The sequence below is a fragment of the Octopus sinensis genome, linkage group LG3 (genome assembly GCF_006345805.1).
Source record: "Octopus sinensis linkage group LG3, ASM634580v1, whole genome shotgun sequence".
NCBI classification, from domain to species: domain Eukaryota; kingdom Metazoa; phylum Mollusca; class Cephalopoda; order Octopoda; family Octopodidae; genus Octopus; species Octopus sinensis.
Window position 1 is genome coordinate 137,861,951 of NC_042999.1, and position 23,807 is coordinate 137,885,757.

General features: G+C 36.6%; 2 protein-coding genes across 4 annotated transcripts in view; one reads left to right on the forward strand and one right to left on the reverse strand.

The window, feature by feature from the left end:
* The window catches only part of LOC115209171 (KICSTOR complex protein C12orf66 homolog), an 88,864-nt gene extending 70,438 nt beyond the window's left edge, over positions 1-18,426 (reverse strand). The window contains exon 1 of one of the 3 annotated variants that reach the window (XM_029777403.2): positions 18,295-18,426. In XM_029777403.2, coding sequence (XP_029633263.1) covers positions 18,295-18,346 — 52 coding nt within the window. In that variant the 5' untranslated portion in view covers positions 18,347-18,426. Of the gene's footprint in view, positions 1-15,320; positions 15,344-18,294 lie in introns of those variants that run through there. The other 2 variants (XM_029777406.2, XM_036501373.1) reach the window with 2 other exon arrangements.
* LOC115209173 (protein Mpv17) overlaps positions 1-23,807 on the forward strand; it is a 29,264-nt gene that overhangs the window by 765 nt on the left and 4,692 nt on the right. Inside the window, exons 2-4 of the mRNA XM_029777408.2 lie at positions 3,688-3,800; positions 19,333-19,422; positions 20,426-20,521. Coding sequence (XP_029633268.1) covers positions 3,688-3,800; positions 19,333-19,422; positions 20,426-20,521 — 299 coding nt within the window. The remainder of the gene's footprint in view (positions 1-3,687; positions 3,801-19,332; positions 19,423-20,425; positions 20,522-23,807) is intronic.

A 23,807-nucleotide genomic window follows, 5' to 3' on the forward strand; every position in this document is an offset into this window, starting at 1 on the left:
CAAAAACTGTATTGTACTTCAGTATCTGCTTTGGTATAATTTCTGTGGTTGAGTAGACTGCTCAATGCCAACTCTTTACAGCTTGCTCTGGCTACATTTGGGAGGGTGGGGGCACGAGCACTTGTGAGGTTACTATGCAGCCTGCAGGACTAAGATCACCTTCAACTGAGTATGGCTACTATAGAGAGGAAGCCAAATTTATGCAATGGGATGAGGGGTCCAGAACAACAGTTTTCTTGCTATAGGGGAGTTACATATCTACTCACATTATAGTTATAAAGTAGAGGGAGTGGTTGGGGTGGAACTGGAAAGAGATAGAAATAGTGGTTATGAGTTGTCAGGGTAGACCCACAAGGTACAAGGTGAGTAGAAGTGAGTGCAGATGGAACAGGAAGTGTAGATGAATAAATGTTGTGAGAGAAAGAGAATGGGTGACAAGGTGAATGTTATAAGGAACATATTTTGAAGGATGATAAGTAGGGAGATAGGGAAGAGAGAAAAGTAGGTGACAACTGTAGAAATTGGGTAGGGAGTGGAGGGGTGACCAATAAAACATGAGTAAGGGTAAGTAATAGGAGATGAAAAGCAAGTGAAATGATAAAGAGCCACAGAATTTTAATAATGATACAGCAGACTCAGGTAGAAAGGGAGATGACATATGGTTGAATAGGTTGTAAGGATGTGGGACAGATGTATTGAAGCGGTGGAAGAAATATAATTTGGTGGCTTAGAGAGGTGATCAATGTAAAATGTTAGTGGAGAAGCTGGAATTAAGAATGAAAGATAAATATCTGTGAAACTGTTCCATGTAGTAAGAGATATAAGTGGCATCAGGGAAAAGCTGAAGTATACTCACATTTAATTACAGCAGTATAATAGTGCAGTCATAGAGATAGAACACATCCATCTCATCAGTTATCAGGAGAAGAGTGAGAGTTAAGACAAATTCAAGGGGCTTCCAGATGTTAGGCCTTTATTGGTCAGCTCAGGTCATGAGATGTTAATGATGTAGAAGCAACACCAACTATTTTCTTTATTCTTAGACACAGATACTCAGGATACTGTTGCCACATCAGTTTTTTGAATTGGGTACTAAACATGATGGGGTGGGATATTGGTGAGGGTCAGTGTCTCATTTGTCATTCAGTGGAGTATTAGCACATTAGTGGCTAGAAGAGCAGCTAGACAACCACATATATTTGGTTATGGGTGAGGCAGAAAGGAAGAAATTAGAAACATGAGGTTGAAAGGCATGATGTGTTCAGGATTGCAAAATAGTATATGAGAAAGAATCAAGATGTAATTGGCAAGAAATGTATTCAGAACGATGAAGATATATTCACCATAGTTATGTAAGACAAAAACGTAGCATGGAAATGCTATTATGCAAGGCTGGTGAATATGGAGAATGTATGGAGTAAAGAGAGCTTACTTCATTCTGACACTACAGAGAGACCAGCAATTCAAGTCAAAAGCAGCTTGGTAGATAAAGCAATTTAAAACACGAAGAGCAGGAAAGCTGCAAGCTCACAGAGATAGTTTTGAAGATGCTCAAAATAGCTGCTGATGTAGAAAGGTGTCGTACCCAATGACTGGCTTAGCAGTGTCATTATAAAATGTTTAATGGCAAAGGAGATGCATTAAAGAGAAGTAACTAAAGAGATATCAAATTACTAGATCTGGTTATAAAGGTCATAGAGGGAATCATAGCACAATTTATTCATGACATTGTAGATCAAGATGAGCTGATTTCTTGCCCAAAAGAGATTCCAGAGATGCAAACTTCCTAGTGAGGCATCTGCAGGAGAAACTTGGCTAAAAATAAACCACTATTCCTGGCTTTTGTTGATTTGAGAGGTATATTCAGTAATTTGGTAGTTATTGTAGAAACTAGGTAGATGAATGAATTGTGATGGCTATACAACCTATGTACAAAGATGCTATAAGTAAAGTCAGAGTTGACAAGGATTTCAATGATGATTTTAGTGTAAAGATAGGGTTCCATCAAATTTCAGTCCTCAGTCCCTCCTCTTTATCATATTCCTACAAGCCATCACAGAGGAGTTTGAAAATGGATACCAATGAGAACTCCTATATGCTGATGATCTAGTTCCCATAGCTGAATCTATAGGGGAGATTGAAAATTCCAGGTATGAATACTAAACAAAAAATTGAGAGGCCTCAAAGTTTTAATAAATAGAAAAGAAGGTAGAAGCCTGATATCTTTAAAGAAATGAAGGAAAGGAGTAGGTGTAAACTCTATATAGTATCCCAATATAAGCTATGGATACACAAGAGTTGTAGTGGAATTAATGGAGAAAGTAAGTTTTGTATGTGACAGATACCCTGGAAAAATACATACTATGAGTACACCAGAAATAGATACTTTTAAATGCCTAGATGCCTCACTAGATGTAGTTGATAGCTTTTGTTACTTAGGAAATGTAATTAACAAGTGAAGTGGTTACTCTCAAAGTATGATGGCCAAAGTAAGAACAGTACATTATTTACAGTTGACGGATATCTGTCCTCATCTTGTTGTTAACACAACATTTCAGCTTATGTACCCTCCAGCCTTCATCAGGTGTCTTGGGGAAATTTTGAACTTGGGTTCTCATTCCTAAGGTATTTTTCAATGTTATTATTATTATTATTATTATTATTATTGAGTGAGAGAGCAGTGCATGCCATCAAAGTGACACTGGGGTAAAATATATGAAGCCCAGCATACCCATCATGACTACCCATCTGATAAGGGTACACTAGGCACATGCATCACAACCATATGTGCGCGACATGGTGATCTCATATCAAGATAAACGGCACATGACCTTGCAGGTGGGGCCCAGTTAGAATTTTCTTCTGATCGAGTAACCCATCCCACTCAAAAGGTCCCTGAATAAGGGTTGTTTAAGGATGTTGAACGAAACACCCATGTTTCAAGAGGTGAATTAATCAAACCCCAAAGAATCCCTCTCAACACATGGCTATGATGCTCCCCCACTATTATTATTATTATTATTATTATTACTATTATCATTATTATTATTCAGGTCACTGCCTGGAATTAAACTCAGAATCTTGGGGTTAGTAGCTCGTGCTCTTAACCACTACACCATGTGCCCGTGGCTACTAACCCCAAGATTCTGAGTTCGATTCCAGTTAGTGACCTGAATAATAATAACAACATCGAAAAATACCTTAGGAATGAGAACCCAGGTTTGAAATTTCTCCAAAACACCTGATGAAGGCTGGAGGGTATATCAACCAAAACATTGTATTAACAACAAACAAGATGAGGACAAATATCCATCAATTGTAAATAATGTACATAATTCCTCATCTCTTAAATATAGAACTGTAAAGTAAGAACAGATTGAAAAAAAGTTCAAGAAGTTTGTACTGCTATTGGCAACAAAGGTCTTTCTCTTAGAGTGAAGGACAGATTATATGTTGCTTGTGTTAGAATTGCAATGCTGCATGGTAGTGAGACATAGACCTTCAATACTGAGGATTTGAGAAAACTGGAAAGAAATGAATTGAGTATAACCTGTGGGATGTGCAATGTATGACATAGTACAAATATGCTGAGGGAAAAACTGGGTATAAGAGGAATCAAATGTTGTATTCAAGCAGAATAATATTATAGAAAATATATATGTATGTATATGATTTTCTTTTTATTAGCTACATTAATGAGCCTTGGAGATTTTATATCCCAAACTTTTGTTGAACGCAAAGGAAAAGATTACAATATAATCAGAACTGCTCGTTTTGGTTTCTTTGGGACAGTTTATGTGGTAAGTGTCTTTATCATTTATATTTTCATTTAATTAATTATTTATACCCACTATCCATTAAAAAATATATATTTTCATTTTTTTTTTTGTACTCCTAAAGTTAATTGCATATCTAAATGGTTAGGTTCAAATCCAATCTACACTTTTATCACATGTTTACTGATACCCAAATTGACATTCTCACATCAACACAAAGCCACAAACTTACAAAGGAAGTTTGTAAGTTTGAATCTACCCAGTATATAAATGGTACTTATATTATGAATTGTGGAGAGGTCATCATCATCATCATCGTTTTGACTTCTTTTCTTTGCTTTCATGGGTTTGGTATACTTTATTGAGGCAAATTTTTCTATGGCCAATACCCTCCCTGTTGCCATCCCCCTCCTGTTTCTGAGCAAGGTAATATTTCCCCATAGCCAAACATGTTTTCCATGGAATAGTGGAAACAAACAACATTGCTTGAATGATGTGATGCTCATTTACTACCATCATATAAATTCAAGACAAGGGGACACAAAACACACACACATATACAAACAAACCCATGCCAGCATAGAAAACGGATGTAAAATGATGATGACATACATACATATAGTACCTGTGTATGAAGTGAAGTGCCTAGATTGAGAAGTAGAATTCATCATAAAAGATATACGATGGAATGTGAGCAATTAAATTAACAACAAATGAAAATAAAATCACTATTTGTAAAGATGATATAAAGGTTGTGATAGTGATAACAGTAGTAATTGGGAGACATATTTATATCCATGGTACTGGCACCTGAAACAATGAGGGAACAAGGCTACTGGAGTTCTGTGATGCATGTAACCTTTTAATCTGCAATACTAACTTCAGGAAGCCAGACAGTCACCTTATAACCTATCAATCAGGGGACTTTGCTAACCAGATTGATTTCATCCTCACCAGACAGCGGGGTGCAGGGTTGCTCTTAAATACAAAGACCCTTCCAGGTGAAGAATGTAATCCCCAGCATAGGCTAGTCATTAGTGACTTTAGGCTTGAGGCCAGAAGGATACCAAGAAGCAGACCAATCCAAAAAAGAAGGATTTGGAAGCTAAAGAACTCTTCACATGGTCAGAGATTTAGGGACATCCTCATCAAGAAATTTGAGGAAAGGGAAGAGGAGCTACAGACATCAGACATAGAAGGTAGCTGGAAATTCCTACGGAACAGCTTGCTGGATGCCACACACTAAGTCTGCGGATGGTGCAAAGTCCCTTCCAGACCTAGAGTTGCGTGGTGGTAGAATAGTATGGTAAAGAAAGCCATTAGAGCAAAGAAACAGGCCTGGAAAGCCTGGAATGGTGGGGGTAACAGGGAACTATACCAGGTTGCCAAAAGGGAGGCTGGGCGGCAGGTATACATAGCCAAGAGCAAAGTGGAAAAGAAGTTTGCCAATGTCCAGCAACGTGAGAACCAAAGAACTGAGTTATTTTGGATTGCAAGACAGTGTGTGAGAGAAAATTGTGATGTCATAGGAGAGAAATGTGTCCACATGGATGATGGTGCACTTGCTTTTAATGAAAGAGGCTTGGAGAAGCCATTATGAAAGACTACTGAATGAGGAGAATGAATGGGAGGAGGAGATCCTGCCAAATGCTGACCCAGTAGAGGGACCGGCTATCCGAATTGACAGCTCCCTAGTAGGTAAAGCAATTAAGGGTATGAAGCTAAGAAAAGCCCCCAACCTATCAGGAATCACTACTGAGATGCTTAAAACATCTGGTGGTGTGGGCTATGGCCAAGTCACCTGCATTGTAAACCAGGTAGTTCATGATGGAGTCATACCCAACGACTGGCGTAGCAGCTCTGTAGTCAACTGTTACAAGGATAAAGGTGATGCTCTAGATAAGAATAACTACAGGGGTATCAAACTGCTGGATCAGGTGATGAAGGTCATGGAGAGGGTCATAGCCCATCACATTAGGAAGAGAGTCTGCTTAGATGAGATGCAGTTCGGTTTTGTGCTAGGTAGAAGTACCACTGATGTCATATTCCTGATTCGAGAACTGCAGGAGAACTACCTAGCTAAAGATAAACCCCTATACTTAGCTTTTGTGGACTTGGAGAAAGCCTTTGACAGGGTCCCCCAATTCCTTATCTGGTGGGCGATGCAGAAACTGGAGATTGACAAATAGTTAATAAGGGCTGTACAGGCCCTTTACAGAGAGGCCATTAGTAAGATTAGGATTGGCAATGAGTATAGTGAAGAATTCCAAGTAGAAGTAGGGGTCCACCAAGGTTCAGCCCCCAGTCCCCTTTTATTCATCATAGTCCTCCAGGCAATAACAGAGGAATTTAGGATGGGTTGCCTCTGGGAGCTCCTCTACGCTCATGACCTAGCCCTCATAGCAGAATCACTGCCGGAACTAGAAAAGAAATTTCGGGTGTGGAAGCTAGGTTTAGAATCAAAAGGCCTTAGAGTCAATGTAGTAAAGACCAAAGTTCTAGTAAGTAGGAAGGCGGACTCATCACACACCCTTTCAGGTAGGTGGCCCTGCTCGACCTGAAGAAAGGTGTAGGTAGAAACTCCATAAGATTTACCGATTGTAAGCTATGGACACATAAGAGGTTCAACAACATCAAAGGAAAATTAACCGAGAACATAGCTTTCATGTGTAGCTGATGCACAGGGGCAATAGTCACCACAGATACTCAGAAAACAGATTCCATCACACTCCAGGGGAAGAAACTAGAAGTAGTTGATAGCTTCCGCTACCTAGTTGGTAGTGGGGTGGATGCTCCGAGAGTGTTACCACTAGAATAAGAATAGCCTGGGCAAAGTTTAGATAGCTTTTTCCTCTACTGGCGACAAAAGATCTCTTGCTCGGAGTGAAAGGTAGATTGTATGACGCATGTGTGCGAACTGCCATGCTTCATGGCAGTGAAACGTGGGCTGTAACTGCAGAGAACATGCGTAGGCTCGAGAGAAATTAAGCTAGCATGATCCGCTGGATGTGTAATGTAAGTGTGCACACACGTCAGAGTGTAAGCGCCCTGAGAGAAATGTTGGACATAAGAAGCATCGGATGTGGCATGCAGGAGAGACGTTACTGTTGGTATGGTCATGTACTACGGATGGATGAGGAGAGATGTGTGAAGAAGTGCGATTCCCAAACAGTTGAAGGAATCCGGGGTAGAGGTAGACCCAGGAAGACATGGGATGTGGTGGTCAAGCATGACCTTCAAACATTGGGCCTCACAGAGGCAATGACAAAAGCCCGAGACCTCTGGAGATATGCTGTGACTGCGAAGACCCAACTAATGAAGTGAGTTCATGGCTTGCAGGACAGCCTGCTGTGCTAACCTTGGATCATAGGTCAACCTGCTGTGCTTGAGGAGACCTATTGAGTCAAGTACATCAACATCAAAATAAAAATCAAATGAAAAATGTATTTGTGATACCTGTGCCAGTGGCATGTAAAAAGCACCATCCGAACGTAGCTGATGACAGCACTGTCTTGACTGGCGTCCGTGCAGCTGGCACGTAAAAAGTACCAACCGATCATGGCTGTTGCCAGCCTCCTCTGGCACCTGTGCCAGTGGTACATAAAAAGCACCCACTACACTCACAGAGTTGTTGGCATTAGGAAGGGCATCCAGCTATAGAAACACTGCCAGATCAGACTGGAGCCTGGTGCAGCCTCCTGGCTTCCCAGACCCCGGTCGAACTGTCCAACCCATGCTAGCGTGGAAAACAGACGTTAAATGATGATGATGATGATACATAGATCCTCGTAAACATATATACATACATCATACGTAAAAACACATCTACATAGAATATACATACTTTGGATGTTGAAGCTCATAGAGGTAATGACAAGTGACCGGGACTTCTGGTGAATTGCTGTGCTTAAGAAAACAACGTCAAGCTAAGTGAAATCATGGTCGTGGCCAGTACTAGTGATGTGAATGACACCTGTGGAGTGGTTGGCATTAGGAATGGCATCCAGTCATAGAGACCAGGCCAAAACAGATTGGAGCCTGGTGCAACTCTCCAGCTTACCATCTTCAGTCAAACCATCTAATCCATGCCAGCATGGAAATTGAATGTTAAATGATGATGATGATGATACTTTTATACTCATATATAGCCTTTTACTTGTTTCAGTCATTAGACTGCAACCATGCAGAGGTATTGCCTTGAAGAATTTTTAGTTGAATGAATTGACCCCAGAGTTTATTTTTCTTTTAAGCTTGGTGCTTATTCTATCCTCCTCTTCTGTCAAACTGCTAAGTTACAGGATCATGAACACACCAACACTGGTTGTCAAGTGTCAGTGGGGGACACACACATAGATACAAAGATGCACATACACACACACATATATATATACAATAGGCTTCTTTCGGTTTCCATCTACCAAATCTGCTCACAAAGCTTTGATCAACCTGAGACTATAATAGAAGACAGATGCCCAAGGGCCACACATTGAATTGTAAATATATTTCTTTATTCTTATTTTTAATCATAAAATTTTATTCTTACTATTTATATATTACTTTCATCATATTCACAATCATAAGTAATGGATTATTACTTTTTCATTATCATTCTCTATTACCTTTTGACCTACATCTTTACCTTTTGACCTACAGATTTTTTTCAAAAATGCTAAGAGTAAAAGATGTTTTATATGACACATTCTACTAGTATCCGAAGTTTGAAAGTGTTTAGTTACAAAAAATTATTTTTTTAATCTGTAGGTCAAAAGGTAAAGATCTATAAAACAAAAACAAAACAAACTGTAGGTGAATTCATGTATATATATATATATATATATATATATATATATATATATATATGAATTTAAGGTCAAAGTGATATATTAAGGGGATATTATTTAATATAATACATATGAGAGATAAGTTATTACAAATTTATTTTTTAAAAAAACTATGTAACATTACTGGGATATTATTTAATATAATATATATGAGAGATAAGTTATTACAAATTTATTTTTTAAAAAACATTATGTAACATTACTGGGATATTATTTAATATAATATATATGAGAGATAAGTTATTACAAATTTATTTTTTAAAAACCCTTATACAATATCATATGTATAAATCTATGTGAATCATTATGGGTATTATATGGTTAAAACACATGCCGGAAGCCTGTTGGACCAAACTCAAACAAGGGATAAAACATCAAAAGTGACCGTATATATCGTCTCAACATTGTTATTAATCTTCAAAATTACGCCCAGAATTCAATCTCCGAATCCTCACATATTCTCTTCTATATATAACTATACCTACATATTACCAAATTGTAATCATTATCGGTGAAAATATGTTCAATTAAAATTGTGATTTTATTTTAATTTGTGGTTCAATTATAATTATAATTGTCCCTTCAGTTAACCAACCATAACTAAGTCAAGGCCTTTCAAAACAATAGATGACCAATTAGAAGATTACGTGACTGAACAAAAATAACTCCTCCCCACTTCTCGCAGGAGTTCAACTACATAAGAAAAAATAACGGAGAAATAAACATATCACATGTTTATATGAAAATATATATAATTTTGTATATTCTTTTTTAAATTATATAATATAATTATAATGATACTAACTACTGCATTAATCCTCCCTTATAAACACATCTAATACGTATGTACCTATGAGTATGTTTCTACAGAAATATATATGTATATATATATCTGTGTGTGTTCCTCAAGTATATACAGTTTAATTCTTACATAACTAAAATAACTTCAAGATATATTGATTTTATAAATTACAATATTACTCCTTGGATCTTTTCCTTTTGAACGGCAGTTTTCAACACAATTTCTAGTTAACTAAACACTTTTAAACTTCGTATACTGGTAGAATATGTCAAAATAAAACATTTTTTTCTCTTGGCTTTCTTGAGAAAATTGTAATTTGTAAGTTTAACATAGTTTAATGTTTCGAATTTTAACCAAAAGCATTTGCTGCGTCTAAAACTGAGACATCATCCTGTCACTAACCCTAACCCTAAATTTTAGCCTTTCGTCTTTTTTTTCTTAATTGTTACGCGTGTGTCTAAAATTATTTGTTTTTGTTTTTGTTTTGAGTTTTTGCTTTCGTTTTAGCCATTCGTGTTTTTTTTTCTTAATTGTTATCCTTTAATTAATTTAACAATTAAGAGAAAAAAAAACGAAAGGCTAAAATTTAGGGTTAGGGTTAGTGACAGGATGTTGTCTGTTTTAGACGCAGCAAATGATTTTAGCTCAATAGAGAGCATAAGATTGGTTAAAATTCGAAAAATTAAACTACATTAAACTTACAAATTACAATTTTCTCAAGAAAGCCAAGAGAAAAAAATGTTTTATTTTGACACATTCTACCAGTATACGAAATTTAAAAGTGTTTAGTTAACTAAGAATTGCGTTGAAAACTACCGTTCAAAAAGAAAAGATCCTACTCCTTTTATAACTTTCCCACCTCTATTTGTATTTTATATAATATGAATAATATAATGCATCAAAATTGTGATTTTATTTTCATTTGTGGTTAATTTTATTGCCTTCATGCCAATACATATACATATATACATGTGTGTGTATGTATATATATATATGTATATACGTACAAGTGAGATCGTTGCCAGAGCAACAAGCTGGCCTCCGTGCCGATGGCACGTTAAAAACACCATTCGAGCATGATCGTTACCTGCGTCGCCTTACTAGCACTTGTGCTGGTGGCACGTGAAAAAAAACATTCAAGTGAAGTCGTTGCCAGTGTCGCTGGACTGGCTCCTGTGCAGGTGGCACATAAAAAGCACCATTTGAGCATGGCCATTGCCAGTAACACCTAACTGGCCCTCGTGCTGGTGGCACGTAAAATCACCCACTACACTCTCGGAGTGGTTGGCGTTAGGGAGGGCATCCAGCTGTAGAAACTCTGCCAGATGAGATTGGAGTCTGGTGCAGCCATCTGGTTCGCCACACCTCAGTCAAATCGTCCAACCCATGCCAGCATGGAAAGTGGACGTTAAACGATGATGATGAAATTAACAGAATGCGATAAAAATCCAAGGCTGTGAAAGATTTTAGAACATTTATAAATAGAAGGTCTTACAGCTGTTTCCAGGATATTTTATATATCCCTTCATCGGAGACAGTATGAGAGAATGGTTAAGCAATAATTATTCTAGATAAGATATGAAATAGAGTAAAGTGGAGGAATGAAAATAGACATGAGATATGCAGGGATATTGTATCTTCAGTTCCATTATTTAGGCAGAATGGTATACATAAAAGATTACTAGACCTTGTGATTAAGTTCAAGGATATTCAGAGGAAATCCTTGTTGCTTATTTTGATTTTAATCACCTTACTTTGAAATTGTATGTATAATACCGTACTTAATTCTGGTGCCTCAACTTAAGTACCATATTCATCTGAATCTATATATATATATAGTAGTTGATAGCTTCCATTACCTAGGTGACCAAGTCAGCAGCAGGGGAGCGTGCGCTGAAAGTGTAACTGATAGAATAATAAAATCCTAGGCAAAGTTCAGAGAGTTCTTACTTCTGCTGGTGAGAAAGAACCTCTCACTCAGAGTAAAAGGTAGACTGTATGACACATGTGTACAAACAGCCATGCTACATGGCAGTGAAACATGGGCCGTGACTGCTGAGGACATGCATAAGCTCGCAAGGAATGAAGCCAGTATGCTCCGATGGATGTGTAATGTCAGTGTGCATACTCGACAGAGTGTAAGTACCTTGAGAGAAAAGTTGGACCTAAGAAGCATCAGATGTAGTGTGCAAAAGAGATGACTGCACTGGTATGGTCATGTGGCGAGAATAGATGTGGATAGCTGTGTGAAAAAGTGCCACGTGATACTGAAATAGTGTAAGAGATAAGAGATTGTTCCAAGCTTGCATTAGGCAAGAAGTTGAAAATCTTTTTAGCCCATGACATTGCATAAACCCTAAGTAAGGTATGTGTAAAATTTGAATGAAATCGGTAGTTCTTGAGTTTTAGTGATGCACACATACAGACAGACAGACACATTCTCAGTTTTATATATATATATATACATGCATTCATGCATACATGCATACCTGCCTGCCTACCTACATACATACATGATGGCTGCCCCCTCATTATCGAGTATGGCCATTGCACAAAGTTTAACTGTTATTGGTGCTGTGATCGAATGTGACTTTTATTTGCTTTTTAAGGCTACAGCCAGCCATTCAGTTGAGACTCACAGCACCATAAAAAATCATGAACAATGTTGTTATCATGCAATGCCTGTGCAAGAAGATTTTTTTTTAAAGTGAGGAAAGGCTGTGCACTGAGTCAATCCCACTCACTAAGCAACAGCAGCCATCATCCGAAAAGAAGAACAAGTCAACATCATCGGTAACCACTGAGCCACAGGTTTTATGTCGGAGTTATCCCAGTTACCTGAGTTACCTTATCCTAGAAGGATGCCCAAACAAAGGCTAGGAGTCCTTCACTCCCAATGGTTTAACCGCGCGATCGGGTATTCAGTCCGATTAATTCTATGTCCCCACACATGATACAGCCTTAAGCTTTAAGAAAAAAAAGAAAATACATACATACATTTATATCATCATCACCATTTAACATCCATCCTCCATGCTGGCATGGGTTGAACAGTTTGGTAAGGGTTAGCTAGTTGGAGGGCTGTAGCAAGCTCTCTTGTCTGTTTTGGCATGATGCTCTTCCCAATGCCAATCACTTTACAAAGTGTACTGGGTACAATTTTTGTGGTACCAGCACAGGGTCACTGAGTAACTAGTAAGACAAGACAAAGTCCCCTCAACTTGGAGTAGCATATTTCTACCTGTGTGGAATAAAATAACTTTGTTTTATATATATGTGTATGTATAACCCGACTGGCCTCCGTGCTGGTGGCACGTAAAAAGCACCATCCGATTGTAGCCATTGCCAGCCTCTTCTGGCCCCCGTGCCAGTGGCACGTAAAAAGTACCATCCGATCATGGCCATTTGCCAGCCTTGTTTGGCACCTGTGCAGGTAGCACGTAAAAAGCACCCACTACAATCACGGAGTGGTTGGCGTTAGGAAGGGCATTCAGCTGTAGAAACACTGCCAGATCAGACTGGGCCTGGCGCAGTCTTTTGGCTTCCCAGACCCCAGTTGAACCGTCCAACCCATGCTAGCATGGAAAACGGACTTAAACAATGATGATGATGATAACAAAAGGTGGTGCCCCAGCATAGCCACAGTCCAGTGACTGAAACAAGTAATAGATAAATATATATATATATATATATGTTTATATATTTACATGTATAAACATGTAAAAAAAAAAGCACCCTACTGTAAAGTGGTTGATGTTAGGAAGAACATCCAGCTATAGAAACCATATCAAGCTGATATGGAGCACAATATAGCTATGCAGCTCACCAGGTCTTGTCAAACTGTCCAACTCATACCAGCATGAAAGATGGACATTAAATGATGATGATATCATTATTCATTCAACAGTTATTTTTTCATGACAATTTGTTAAAGCATATTTTCTACAGTATGCCCTTCCCGTGGCCAACCCTCACCTGTTTCCAAGCAAGGTAACATTTTTCCATAGCCAGACTTGTTTTTTATGGAAGACTGGAAATATAGAATGTCACTGTCAGCGATTCTTTTGCACCAGTGCATATCTTTAATACTGCAGTGGTGCGTACGAGAGTGGAAGGTTACTATTTCCGTTGCTGAACAGAATAAATCACTGAAACTGTTAATAATTGCAAATTTTCAACTGGTAGCATTTTAAATGTCTTTGACTTTAGCGTCCTGGGGGCGCTATGCTGTTCCAGTACTTCAACCTCAGTTACCTGCTGTAATGCTGTTTTGAGTTGTCACAAATTTTTACATGGTAACACTAGTGTTTCCTGGTACAGTGTATAATTGAAGGAATGCTCACACTTCTTATTTTTCTTATTAGCTGTATTTCTTCGTACCGTATAGTTGTGTGTATTGTGGGAGGAGAGGCTTCCACTAGATAAATTTATTCACCATATTTACCTATAGATGTACTATTGCATGAGATAAACTACTTTTTTTGTAGAAAAAAATTTGATGTTTCAGCATATTCCATATATTCAGTATCCCATCCGTAATACAGTAAAATTAGAAACATGACAATATTTTGTTACGTTTGAGAATAAAAAATACATTTTATACACTGGTATATACGGTGTAACAAAAGCAGAGGTTTTAGTCATACTAACTGGCTTCCGTGCCGGTGGCACGTAAAAAGCACCATTCGAGCGTGATCGCTACCAGTGTCACCTTAATGGCACTTGTGCCGGTGGCACGTGAAAAAACATTCAAGCGAGGTCATTGCCAGTACCGCTGGACTGGCTCCTATGCAGGTGGAACATAAAAAACACCATCTGAGCATGGCCGTTGCCAGTACCGCCTGACTGGCCCTCGTGCCGGTGACACATAAAAGCACCCACAACACTCTCGGAGTGGTTGGCATTAGGAAGGGCATCCAGCTGTAGAAACTTTACCAGATCAAGATTGGAGCCTGGTGCAGCCATCTGGTTCACCAGTCCTCAGTCAAATCGTCCAACCCATGCTAGCATGGAAAGCAGACGTTAAACGATGATGATGATGAATAGCTGGCCGATCTTTTGGTTATTTGATCTCTGTTATGTCGTTTAGTCAACTCTTCTTGAGCAGACCTTTGACCAAAAGAGCTCTAGCCATGACCATGTGGTCTTCTTAACAGTAGGAATATATTATCTCTATATATGTAAACGGCAAAATGCCTATCTGTGTGTGTGTGTGCGTGTCCTTTATACAAATCCACAACTTTTCAGTTAGAGGGCTCCCACTTTCTATGGTCATTCAAAACCGTCCAAGGGTGGTCGTGCACATCTTTACATTTCTCCAGTCACCCCGCAAAGCCATTAAAAAAATCAATAGAAGTGACTTTTTTGTGAATTTTCTATCCAAAACCCAATCAAAATGCCCGTAACTTGATACGCCAATTGAATGCCAGTTAGCTGTATGTGATTGGTCGGAGATTTGGACAGTATTTGTGTGTATGTGCGCACGCACGCAGCTGTATATGCATGCACTAGCACTATGACCCGGCAACGCAGGGTCATAGTGCTAGTGTTAGATATCCTACCATTTTCAAAGTAGTGGGGTGGGAGCTTTGTCTGGTACTATTTAAGAAGAGTGGTCCCGGTGCGCGCACTCGCGTATCCGCACTAGCTAGTCGTTCCGTACTTTGCGTTTTATTTACTTTGTTTAAAAAATTATTTACTTTGTGTAAAAAAATTATTTATTTTATGCTTTATTTACTTTGCTATGTAGTCGTTGTAAGATCGACTAGTCCACGACTAGCTAGTGCAGATGCGCGAGTACGCGCACCGGGACCACTTTTCTTAAATAGTACCGATTTGGCTGTTGTTTATAGCAGGTCGATTAAATAATAATAATAATAATAATATAAAAACATTGTGTACCACGTTAAAGGCTCCATCGATGGCCTCATAGATCTACATACATGTCATCACTGGAAGTTATAAACTCAAAATTAGTTTGAAGGACCAGACTTGTTAGGGAGCCGGACAAAATGCCTTCCGATAAGTTGCGTCCCTTAGCATTTTCAACTCAGTGATGTTGGCGCAACTTAGCTTGTCATCTCGGAGATGATACGAAAAAGTAATAAAAGTGATGATCAATTCGTTCGAGCTATATATATTTGTTTTATGCTCATGTAAGAAATCGAAAAATAAATAGTGTATTTCGGTTCTATTATATAATACCCGAATAAAATAATAAAAGTATTGGTTTAGTATTTCATCCCTAAAATAATTAAAGTAACGGTATTTCACATTTTACAAAAACGTTCTTTCGGATTTCTTTTCAGTTGTCTAAAAAGTTTTCTCGATTTTTTCAATCAAATAGGATGAGGTACATAAATGTTAGAGTCTAAATATAATTTTTTTTTACATATATAATATTTTCATTATTAGGTGAAGTTGACGAATATGTACCTAAACAAACAACCTCCGTCCGATACAAAACGGAAGGGACCACATGGTAGTGAAAAACTACAATCACCAACACGTTAACATGCAGTTTAACGTCGTAAAATAATAAAAGTAAATTTGTCTTGAAGAAATAAAAGCATATTTCGATAGAAACCAGAAGTGACAACAATAACATACCGTAATTTCAAGTAAACACTGTATCTAATGCATAAACGTACATATATTTAATCTAACATTAAAACCATATATATCGATCACATTATTAAGAAACACAACGTAAATAGGTTTCTACGATCTTGAAATTTGTTTCGCCATACACGCTCATGAAGATATGATATAAATAAATTATTACTAATCTCACATTGTTGTCTGAATTCTTGGCAAGCACCCATCGCCGTTCTAAAGTTTGTGTATGGATATTGTCATTGTTTGGATCAACAAAATTGAGTGAATGGTTAACAGATTTTTGAATATAGAAGTTGCCAAGACCCGCGTAGGAAGCCCACCCATTTAATATCAAACATGTTTTATGAAATATTTGGGTATGTCAGTCACCACTTCTGGTTGCTATGACAATATACTTTAATTTTTTAAGGACAATTTACTTACTCTATTTTACGACGGAAGAGAGCATGTTAACCAAAATGTAATTTTAATTACTTTTCTTCTGGATCGTTACCATATATTGCAGATAAATGAGTTTCCATGTGTTTGTGTGTGTGTATAGCATGAAACTCAGTTCTTCAGTCAGTTTTGTAACCTTTCGGTCAATCAAAATACTATATATGCATACTCATGTATTAAGATCTAGTTCTACTGTTCGAGAAGAAGTAGATATCAATACATATGTTTTCTATTTAGACGATTTTTGCCTGCTAGTGACATACCTCTGTGTTTTTTAACACTATATTTCTATAAGAGATGCTATCTTGAAAAAGAATACCCCAATTTACTAGGCTTTCAACGATGCATAAGAATGATACACTGATTGCTCTATTTGCACTAGTAATGCTGCTATTGTGTATAACGAATGTTATTCAGCTTGCTAGCTAATTGCAACGTCAGTGATTTTGTTAATTACTCATTTATTATCAGTAGTGACTGATTTTGTTTTAGCATGTGGTTACTAGTTGCTAATTGCTACTGACAAAATTCAGAAGCAGGAATACATATTTAGTAATGTCACCACTGCTGCACCATCCGATCGTGGCTGTTGCCAGCCTCGCCTGGCCTCCGTGGCACGTAAAAAGCACCATCCGATCGTGGCCGTTTGCCAGCTTCGTCTGGCACCTGTGCCGGTGGCACGTAAAAAGCACCCACTACACTCACGGAGTGGTTCGCGTTAGGAAAGGCATCCAGCCGTAGAATCATTGCCAGATCAGATTGGGCCTGGTGCAGCCTTCTGGCTTCCCAGACCCCAGTTGAACCGTCCAACCCATGCTAGCATGGAAAACGGACGCTAAACGATGATGATGATGACTTCCTTGAGACGAATACTGGAGTTTATCAGGTTTTAAATGGTGTATCTGCTTTAAGTATGATACACAGATTGCTCTTTTCTCTCTCTTTATATATATATGTGTGTGTGTGTCTATGAGCTTCTTTCAGATTCCCTCTACCAAATGCACTCACAAGGCCTTAATAGTAGAAGACATTTGTTCAAGGTGCTGCATGGTCTGTGTTCAAAAATCTTACCATGGCCTCCTTGACTGATGAGCATAGCTCAGTTTAGTATCACCACCAGGCACCTTGTGTACTGTTAGTGGAATCCATTCTGCTGCAAGCATTAAGGCCAAATTCTAATTTGAGAATAGCTTCCTCCTTCTTCCCCAGTCTTGGAGGCCCTGTAAGAAGTCATGGGCACTAGCTCCCTTCTTAACTAAAAAAATTAAAGAAAAAGATATTTAGAGCAGCATTCTCCAACCTCTGTCAGCTTACTGTATTTCATCATTATCATCGTTTAGCATCTGCTTTCCATGTTAGCATGGATAATAATGATAATGATTTGTTACATAGGCACAAGGCCACAAATGTGCATGTGTGGAAAAGAGGGAATAGTCAATTACATAAACTCCAATACTTGATTGGTTCTTATTTTATCTACTCCAGAACAACAAAAAAGCAAAGTTGACCAGAGTGGGATTTAACTTTGAGTACAAAAGAACATGAATTAATGCAACAAGGATTTTGTTTACCCCTCCAACAATCAATCTTAATTGTAATACTTATATCCAGCACAATAACAAAACAGAAGAAACACTGAAATACCTCTAAAAACAACAGAGCAGAACTGATATAGTATATTCACACACATCTACATCGCAATGAAACTACTCTATACAAACCTCAGAAGACAGGTGTACCAGGTGATGCAACAAAAACATAAAACTATTGAAAATATTATATCAATAATTATTATCATTATCTTACAAAAATAACTTACCATAGTGATAGCCATCAATTTCTTCTGTTAAAACATTTTGGAAACTCATCATAAATGTGAACAACTATATATTTATAAGTCCAGAAAATAAGATACTGCTTTGAAACCTTCATTTCAAATGCATCTTTTACCTTTCTCGCTTTTGATAGTGGGAAGACATTTCTGTTACATGTTATCAACAGAGATTAATTTGTTTTGAATTTGTTAAGTTCATTATCTAACCTTCACTACTTAAAATATCTTATATTAATTACCAATCAGTGTAGGAAATATGTCAGATGACAATTGAACTTTGCCTGTGTATTAAAAACCAGTTACATAACTGTCTGACTAAAGAAACCGAACTGTTTAAAAAAATAAACTTACTTTTTTTTACTTATAATTTATTCAGATTTCTCTTCTTTAAAATAGTATCAATAGATTGATACATCATTCAGTGTTTTTTCCTCTAATTTTGGAATACCTCCTGGAATGTGTTTGCAAGAGTAGCATGCAATTCTTACAATAAACCCTCTTTAATCTCTTCAATTGTCTGAAATTTGTGACTTTTCAGCATGGATTTCAACTTTTGAAATGTAATAATCAAGTAATGTTTGATGATTTCAAATTAATAAAATAAAATTTCTTTTATTTGTTATTACTGTAATGTCATATGTTGCACCACTTAGTGTAACTCTTTCTACTACAGGCACAAGGCCTGAAATTTGGTGGGAGAGGGTTGGTTGATTACATCAACTCCATCAACCAGTATCCTATTTTATTGACCCCCAAAACGATGAAAGAAAAGCCAACTGTGGCAAAATCTGAACTTAGAATGCAAACCAGAAGAAATACCACTAAGTATTTTTTTGTGTCATGTGTTAATGATTCTGCCAGTTCACCACCTGCAACTTGCAATATTAACATCTTACTTGGCCTTGGTATCAAAATTTGAAACCAATATTAACACCTTATTTGTTGTTTTGATATTTATTCCATTAACAACTTTTATTAATGTATTTAATAATAAAATGTTTGAGTTTTTAAAATTTTCCCTAGGGTCCTACTTTACGAACATGGTATTTGGTAATGGAAAGACTGTTTGGTGTTGGGAAAAAAACAGCTTTATTCAAATTAGTTGCAGATCAGGTATGTTATTTTAATAAATAAAGTTAAATATCATAGTTTGTTACCTGTATTGTTGATATAAAATAAAAAATTTGTTGAAATGATTAAAGAAGGAATTCCAGATGAAAATTGTTACACTATTTTGTTTTATTTCTGTAGGTTGTGAGTTCAAATTTTGCCACAGTTGACTTTGCCATTCTTCTGCTTTGTTGATAAAATAAATTTATTTATCATGTGCTTTGTCAATGTAAGATAGAACCAAAATCATCATCATTAAATACATTATAATACTTAATTTTATAAGAACTAGTAATATACATTAGAGTCAATGTAATTAATTATAACCACCTTTAACAATTACTAACTGAAAAAGGATTTTTAACAAGAAATCAATCAGCATTGTTTCAAATGCTGATAGGTTTCTTGTTAACTTCTTACCCCAGCAAAATGCCATAAATTTATATAATTGGGTAAGGAAATTTCCTTACTCAACATGTGATATTCAGATATTTCCAATGTAATTGAAGTGTACTGGCTTCAACTGGTATTTAAACCTACCAAATACAGCATTCCAGGTCTTACCTTTCTCTATAGAACCCTTAACATTTTTGATATTGGTTCCTTTTTGACTAAAAAGAAAAGGCTTTTCTTCACCTAAGAAACAAAATTACATTGTATCTTGATGCATCAAATTCATACTTTTGGCACTTTGGTGCTTTCCACAACACTTGAAAATATTAAGACTGCAATATGCTGAATATGCAGAATTTGTAGAGCACTGGACTAAATTTCTCACAGTAGTTTCACTTCTATATTCTATATTCAAATCCTTTTGGTACTGACATTATCATTTCTCCCATCTCCACCCAGGATTATACTAGAAGCATTCAAATTGACTATAGCTTGATACAAGATTGCTACAAGATTTTCCTTGAAATTTCTATTGTTTTACATTACTATATTTTATGCCTACTATTAAAAATAAATTTCATACTCTTACTTTTCAATTTTTACTTTCTTCTAGATGTGTTTTGCCCCAGTTTTTCTCGCTACCTTTATATGTGGAATGGAGTTACTGAAAGGAAATACATGGAATGATAGTAAAAATAAAGTTGTTGAGGTATATATCTTCTAAGAATATCTCTTTCTAAATATAACAAGAGGAATGATCTGAAACTGTCATAAATTGATAGCATCAGTCTAGTGGTAGCAATGATTCAACTAATATTTAAGTGTGTGTTAGACACACCTCACACACATAGATGAATAGCTTGTGAGAGCTGTGCAGGTTATGTACAAAGGTGCAGTTAGTAAAGTGAAAGTCAATGATTTCAGTAATGAATTTATTACAAAGGTAGGGGTCCATCAAGGGTCAATCTTCAGTCCCCTCCTATTTATCATTATCCTACAGGCCATTACTGAAGGTTTTAAACTGGTTGCCTATGGAAACTTTTATACGCTGATAATTTAGTTCTCATGGTTGAATCTATAGTGAAATTAGCGAGGAAATTCTAGACATAAAAGCTAAATCTTGAACTGAGAGGTTACAATATAAATCTGGTTGTTATAAACCCAAACTGGAATATCTAAGTTTAAAAGGTTTTAATCAACTAAATATACAGTAATCTACAATATAAACAGAGATTGGTAAATTGTAAGCAAAACTAAACTTCAACACAATAACAGTTTTATGCAGCGAGTTGCTACAGTCTCGACTAACTAAAAACTAACACTGTGCCATAAACAGAATAGAACTCTGTGCAGTTGTACTGCAGGCAAATAACAGCAATGAAGACAAAGTCACATGATCAAAACTAAAATCGCAACATTTTTCCCCCTTAAAAAAAGAACAATCAACCAACAAAATGCAAAATATAGACATAACCACAAACCAATCACAATAACGTAATGAGGCATTTCATAAGCATAACACATCATCAATCATAAATTTAAACTATTTAAAACGTAAATACTCATTCACAACAGTTAAAAAATAATGGTTCTTTGACAGTGAAGGTAGGGGTCCTTTAAAATCAACACTTAATCTTTCAAAAGCTTGAGTAGATCTAATTACTGATGAAACAGAGGTTTTAGTAAAACAAGGCTTCACCTTACATGTTACACAATTGTTAGTTATACGCTTTACATCTTCTACAGAGTACGGTAAATTCTTAACTTTAATATAATGAAACAATCGTGTGATCCCAGGATGACACGGTACAGTTCATTATCAGTTGTAGCTGCACAATAGGTATGCGATAAAGCATCTGATGCAACATTAAACTTGCCTTGGTGGTAAATGATATCAAATTTATACTGGACTAGTTTGATTCGCCAACACATCATCATTTTTTTTTTTAGGTTTATTGCACTTTGACAATTAAACATAAAAGCAACACTGTTTTGATCAGTTATTAGTGTGAAGTTACATCCAAGAAGAAAATGAGACAATTTTCTCACAGATTCCACAATCGCTGTCACCTCTTTTTCAATACAAGAATAACGACGCTCACTTGGGTTGAGGGTTCTTGAAAAAAATGCAACTGGCTTTCCATTTTGGGGTAAAATGCCAGATATACCTCCAATGCAGCTGTTTCTATTGAGAAAGGAAGGCTTTCAATCACTTTTAAGGTAGCATTTGCTAAATCATTTCATAAAGTTTTTAAACTTGACAAGGCTTGTTCACTCAAAGGAAAATATTTAGTATCAACCATTGGAATCCATTTGAAATAATATGCAAATAGACCAACAATTCGACTTAATGGTTTGTGGGTACTAGGAATAGGTAGTTCTAGGAAGGGTTTTATACGGTCAGGTTCCAAGTTACCATTTTGAATTTCATAGCCAAGCAATCAGATCAGTGTAGTGCTATAAATGCATTTGGCATCATTAAAAGTTAAATTACAGACTTTAGCAACTTGAGGAAAATGTTTTAAATTTTTATCATGTTCTTCCTTCGATTTACCACACAGTTATGTTGTCGATATATGCAAAAATAGCTCTACAATTATGGCTCTCGATTATATTATTGATCACTCTCTGGAAACAGGGCACTGCATTTGTAAGTCCGAAAGCAATACGTTTGCTTTGATACAATTTTCCCTGTGCTTCAAAAGCCATGTAAGGTTGATCTGCAACTGGAATCTCAACTTGATGATATGCACTTTTGAGATCCAGTGTGCTAAAATAGTTAAACTGAGCTATTTTTGTGACCATGTCATGCATATTTGGCAATGGATATCCATCTAATTGCGTAAACTTATTTATAGTCTCACTATAATCAATACACAGTCTCTTGCAATGATTTTCTCCTGATATTACCAATACCTGGGCTCGCCAGGGAGAAACACAGGGTTCAGTTACCCCTTCTGCCAGATCTCAGCTTATAGTATCAGCAATAAATTTTTCATTATTGGTGGAGTTGTTTTCTTGCTTTTGTAACTATGGGTTAACAGTCAGAGTTTAAATTTTCAAACAACCTTGGTGTAATGTCACTTTTAATGCAATTTAGAGCTCCTAAATGTAACAGGGGCTTGTTGCTGTCAAAGGTAATTTGTACATGTTGATGCTGTTTTAAGAAATTTTGTCCTAAAATTATATCTACAAACAAATTATCAAGTACCACCAGCTTTACTTGCTCGTAAATTCTTCTTTGAATTTCAATTGAACCCATACAATAACCGTCGCTTTTGGAACGACCTCCATTGACAGCCATGTTAATTTCATTCCTTTCGGACTTCACCACTAATTTACTGATTGACCTGGTTCTTGTTTGCATGTCATCAAAAATAATGTTCAAGGGTTTCATGTACACTCTCTCCAGAGTTTGAATTGCCTCTGCATAATTCTCACATTCACATGAGTTCATAAACGTCTTTATCTATGTGTGCTATTAAACACCTAAGCTTGCTTTCATCAGTGATAGGCAGTTCAGCAGGAAATGATTCTAGAAAAATTTATAAAAGTCCTGAACCAATATTTCCATTCTTTTGAAGTTTGACTCGAACTTGGATCAGTGGTGAACAAATTTGGTTTTATAAATTTGCTGTCCATTCTTTCTCTTTAGCTATTATTAGTTGATTAAACCATTATAAACCCAAACTGGAATATCTAAGTTTAAAAGGTTTTAATCAACTAAATATACAGCAATCTACCAAGATTGTTAAATTGTAAGCAAAACTAAATTTTAACACAATAAGTTTTATGCAGCGAGTTGCTATGGTCTCGACTAACTAAAAACTAACATGTGCCGTAAACAGAACAGAATTCTACACAGTTACGCTGCAGGCAAATAACAGCAATGAAGACAAAGTCACGTGATGAAAAGTAAAATCACAACACTAGTAAAGAGAAAGACAGTATCCTGATACCTTTGCTTGGTATGCATTAAAGGATTATGTATAAAC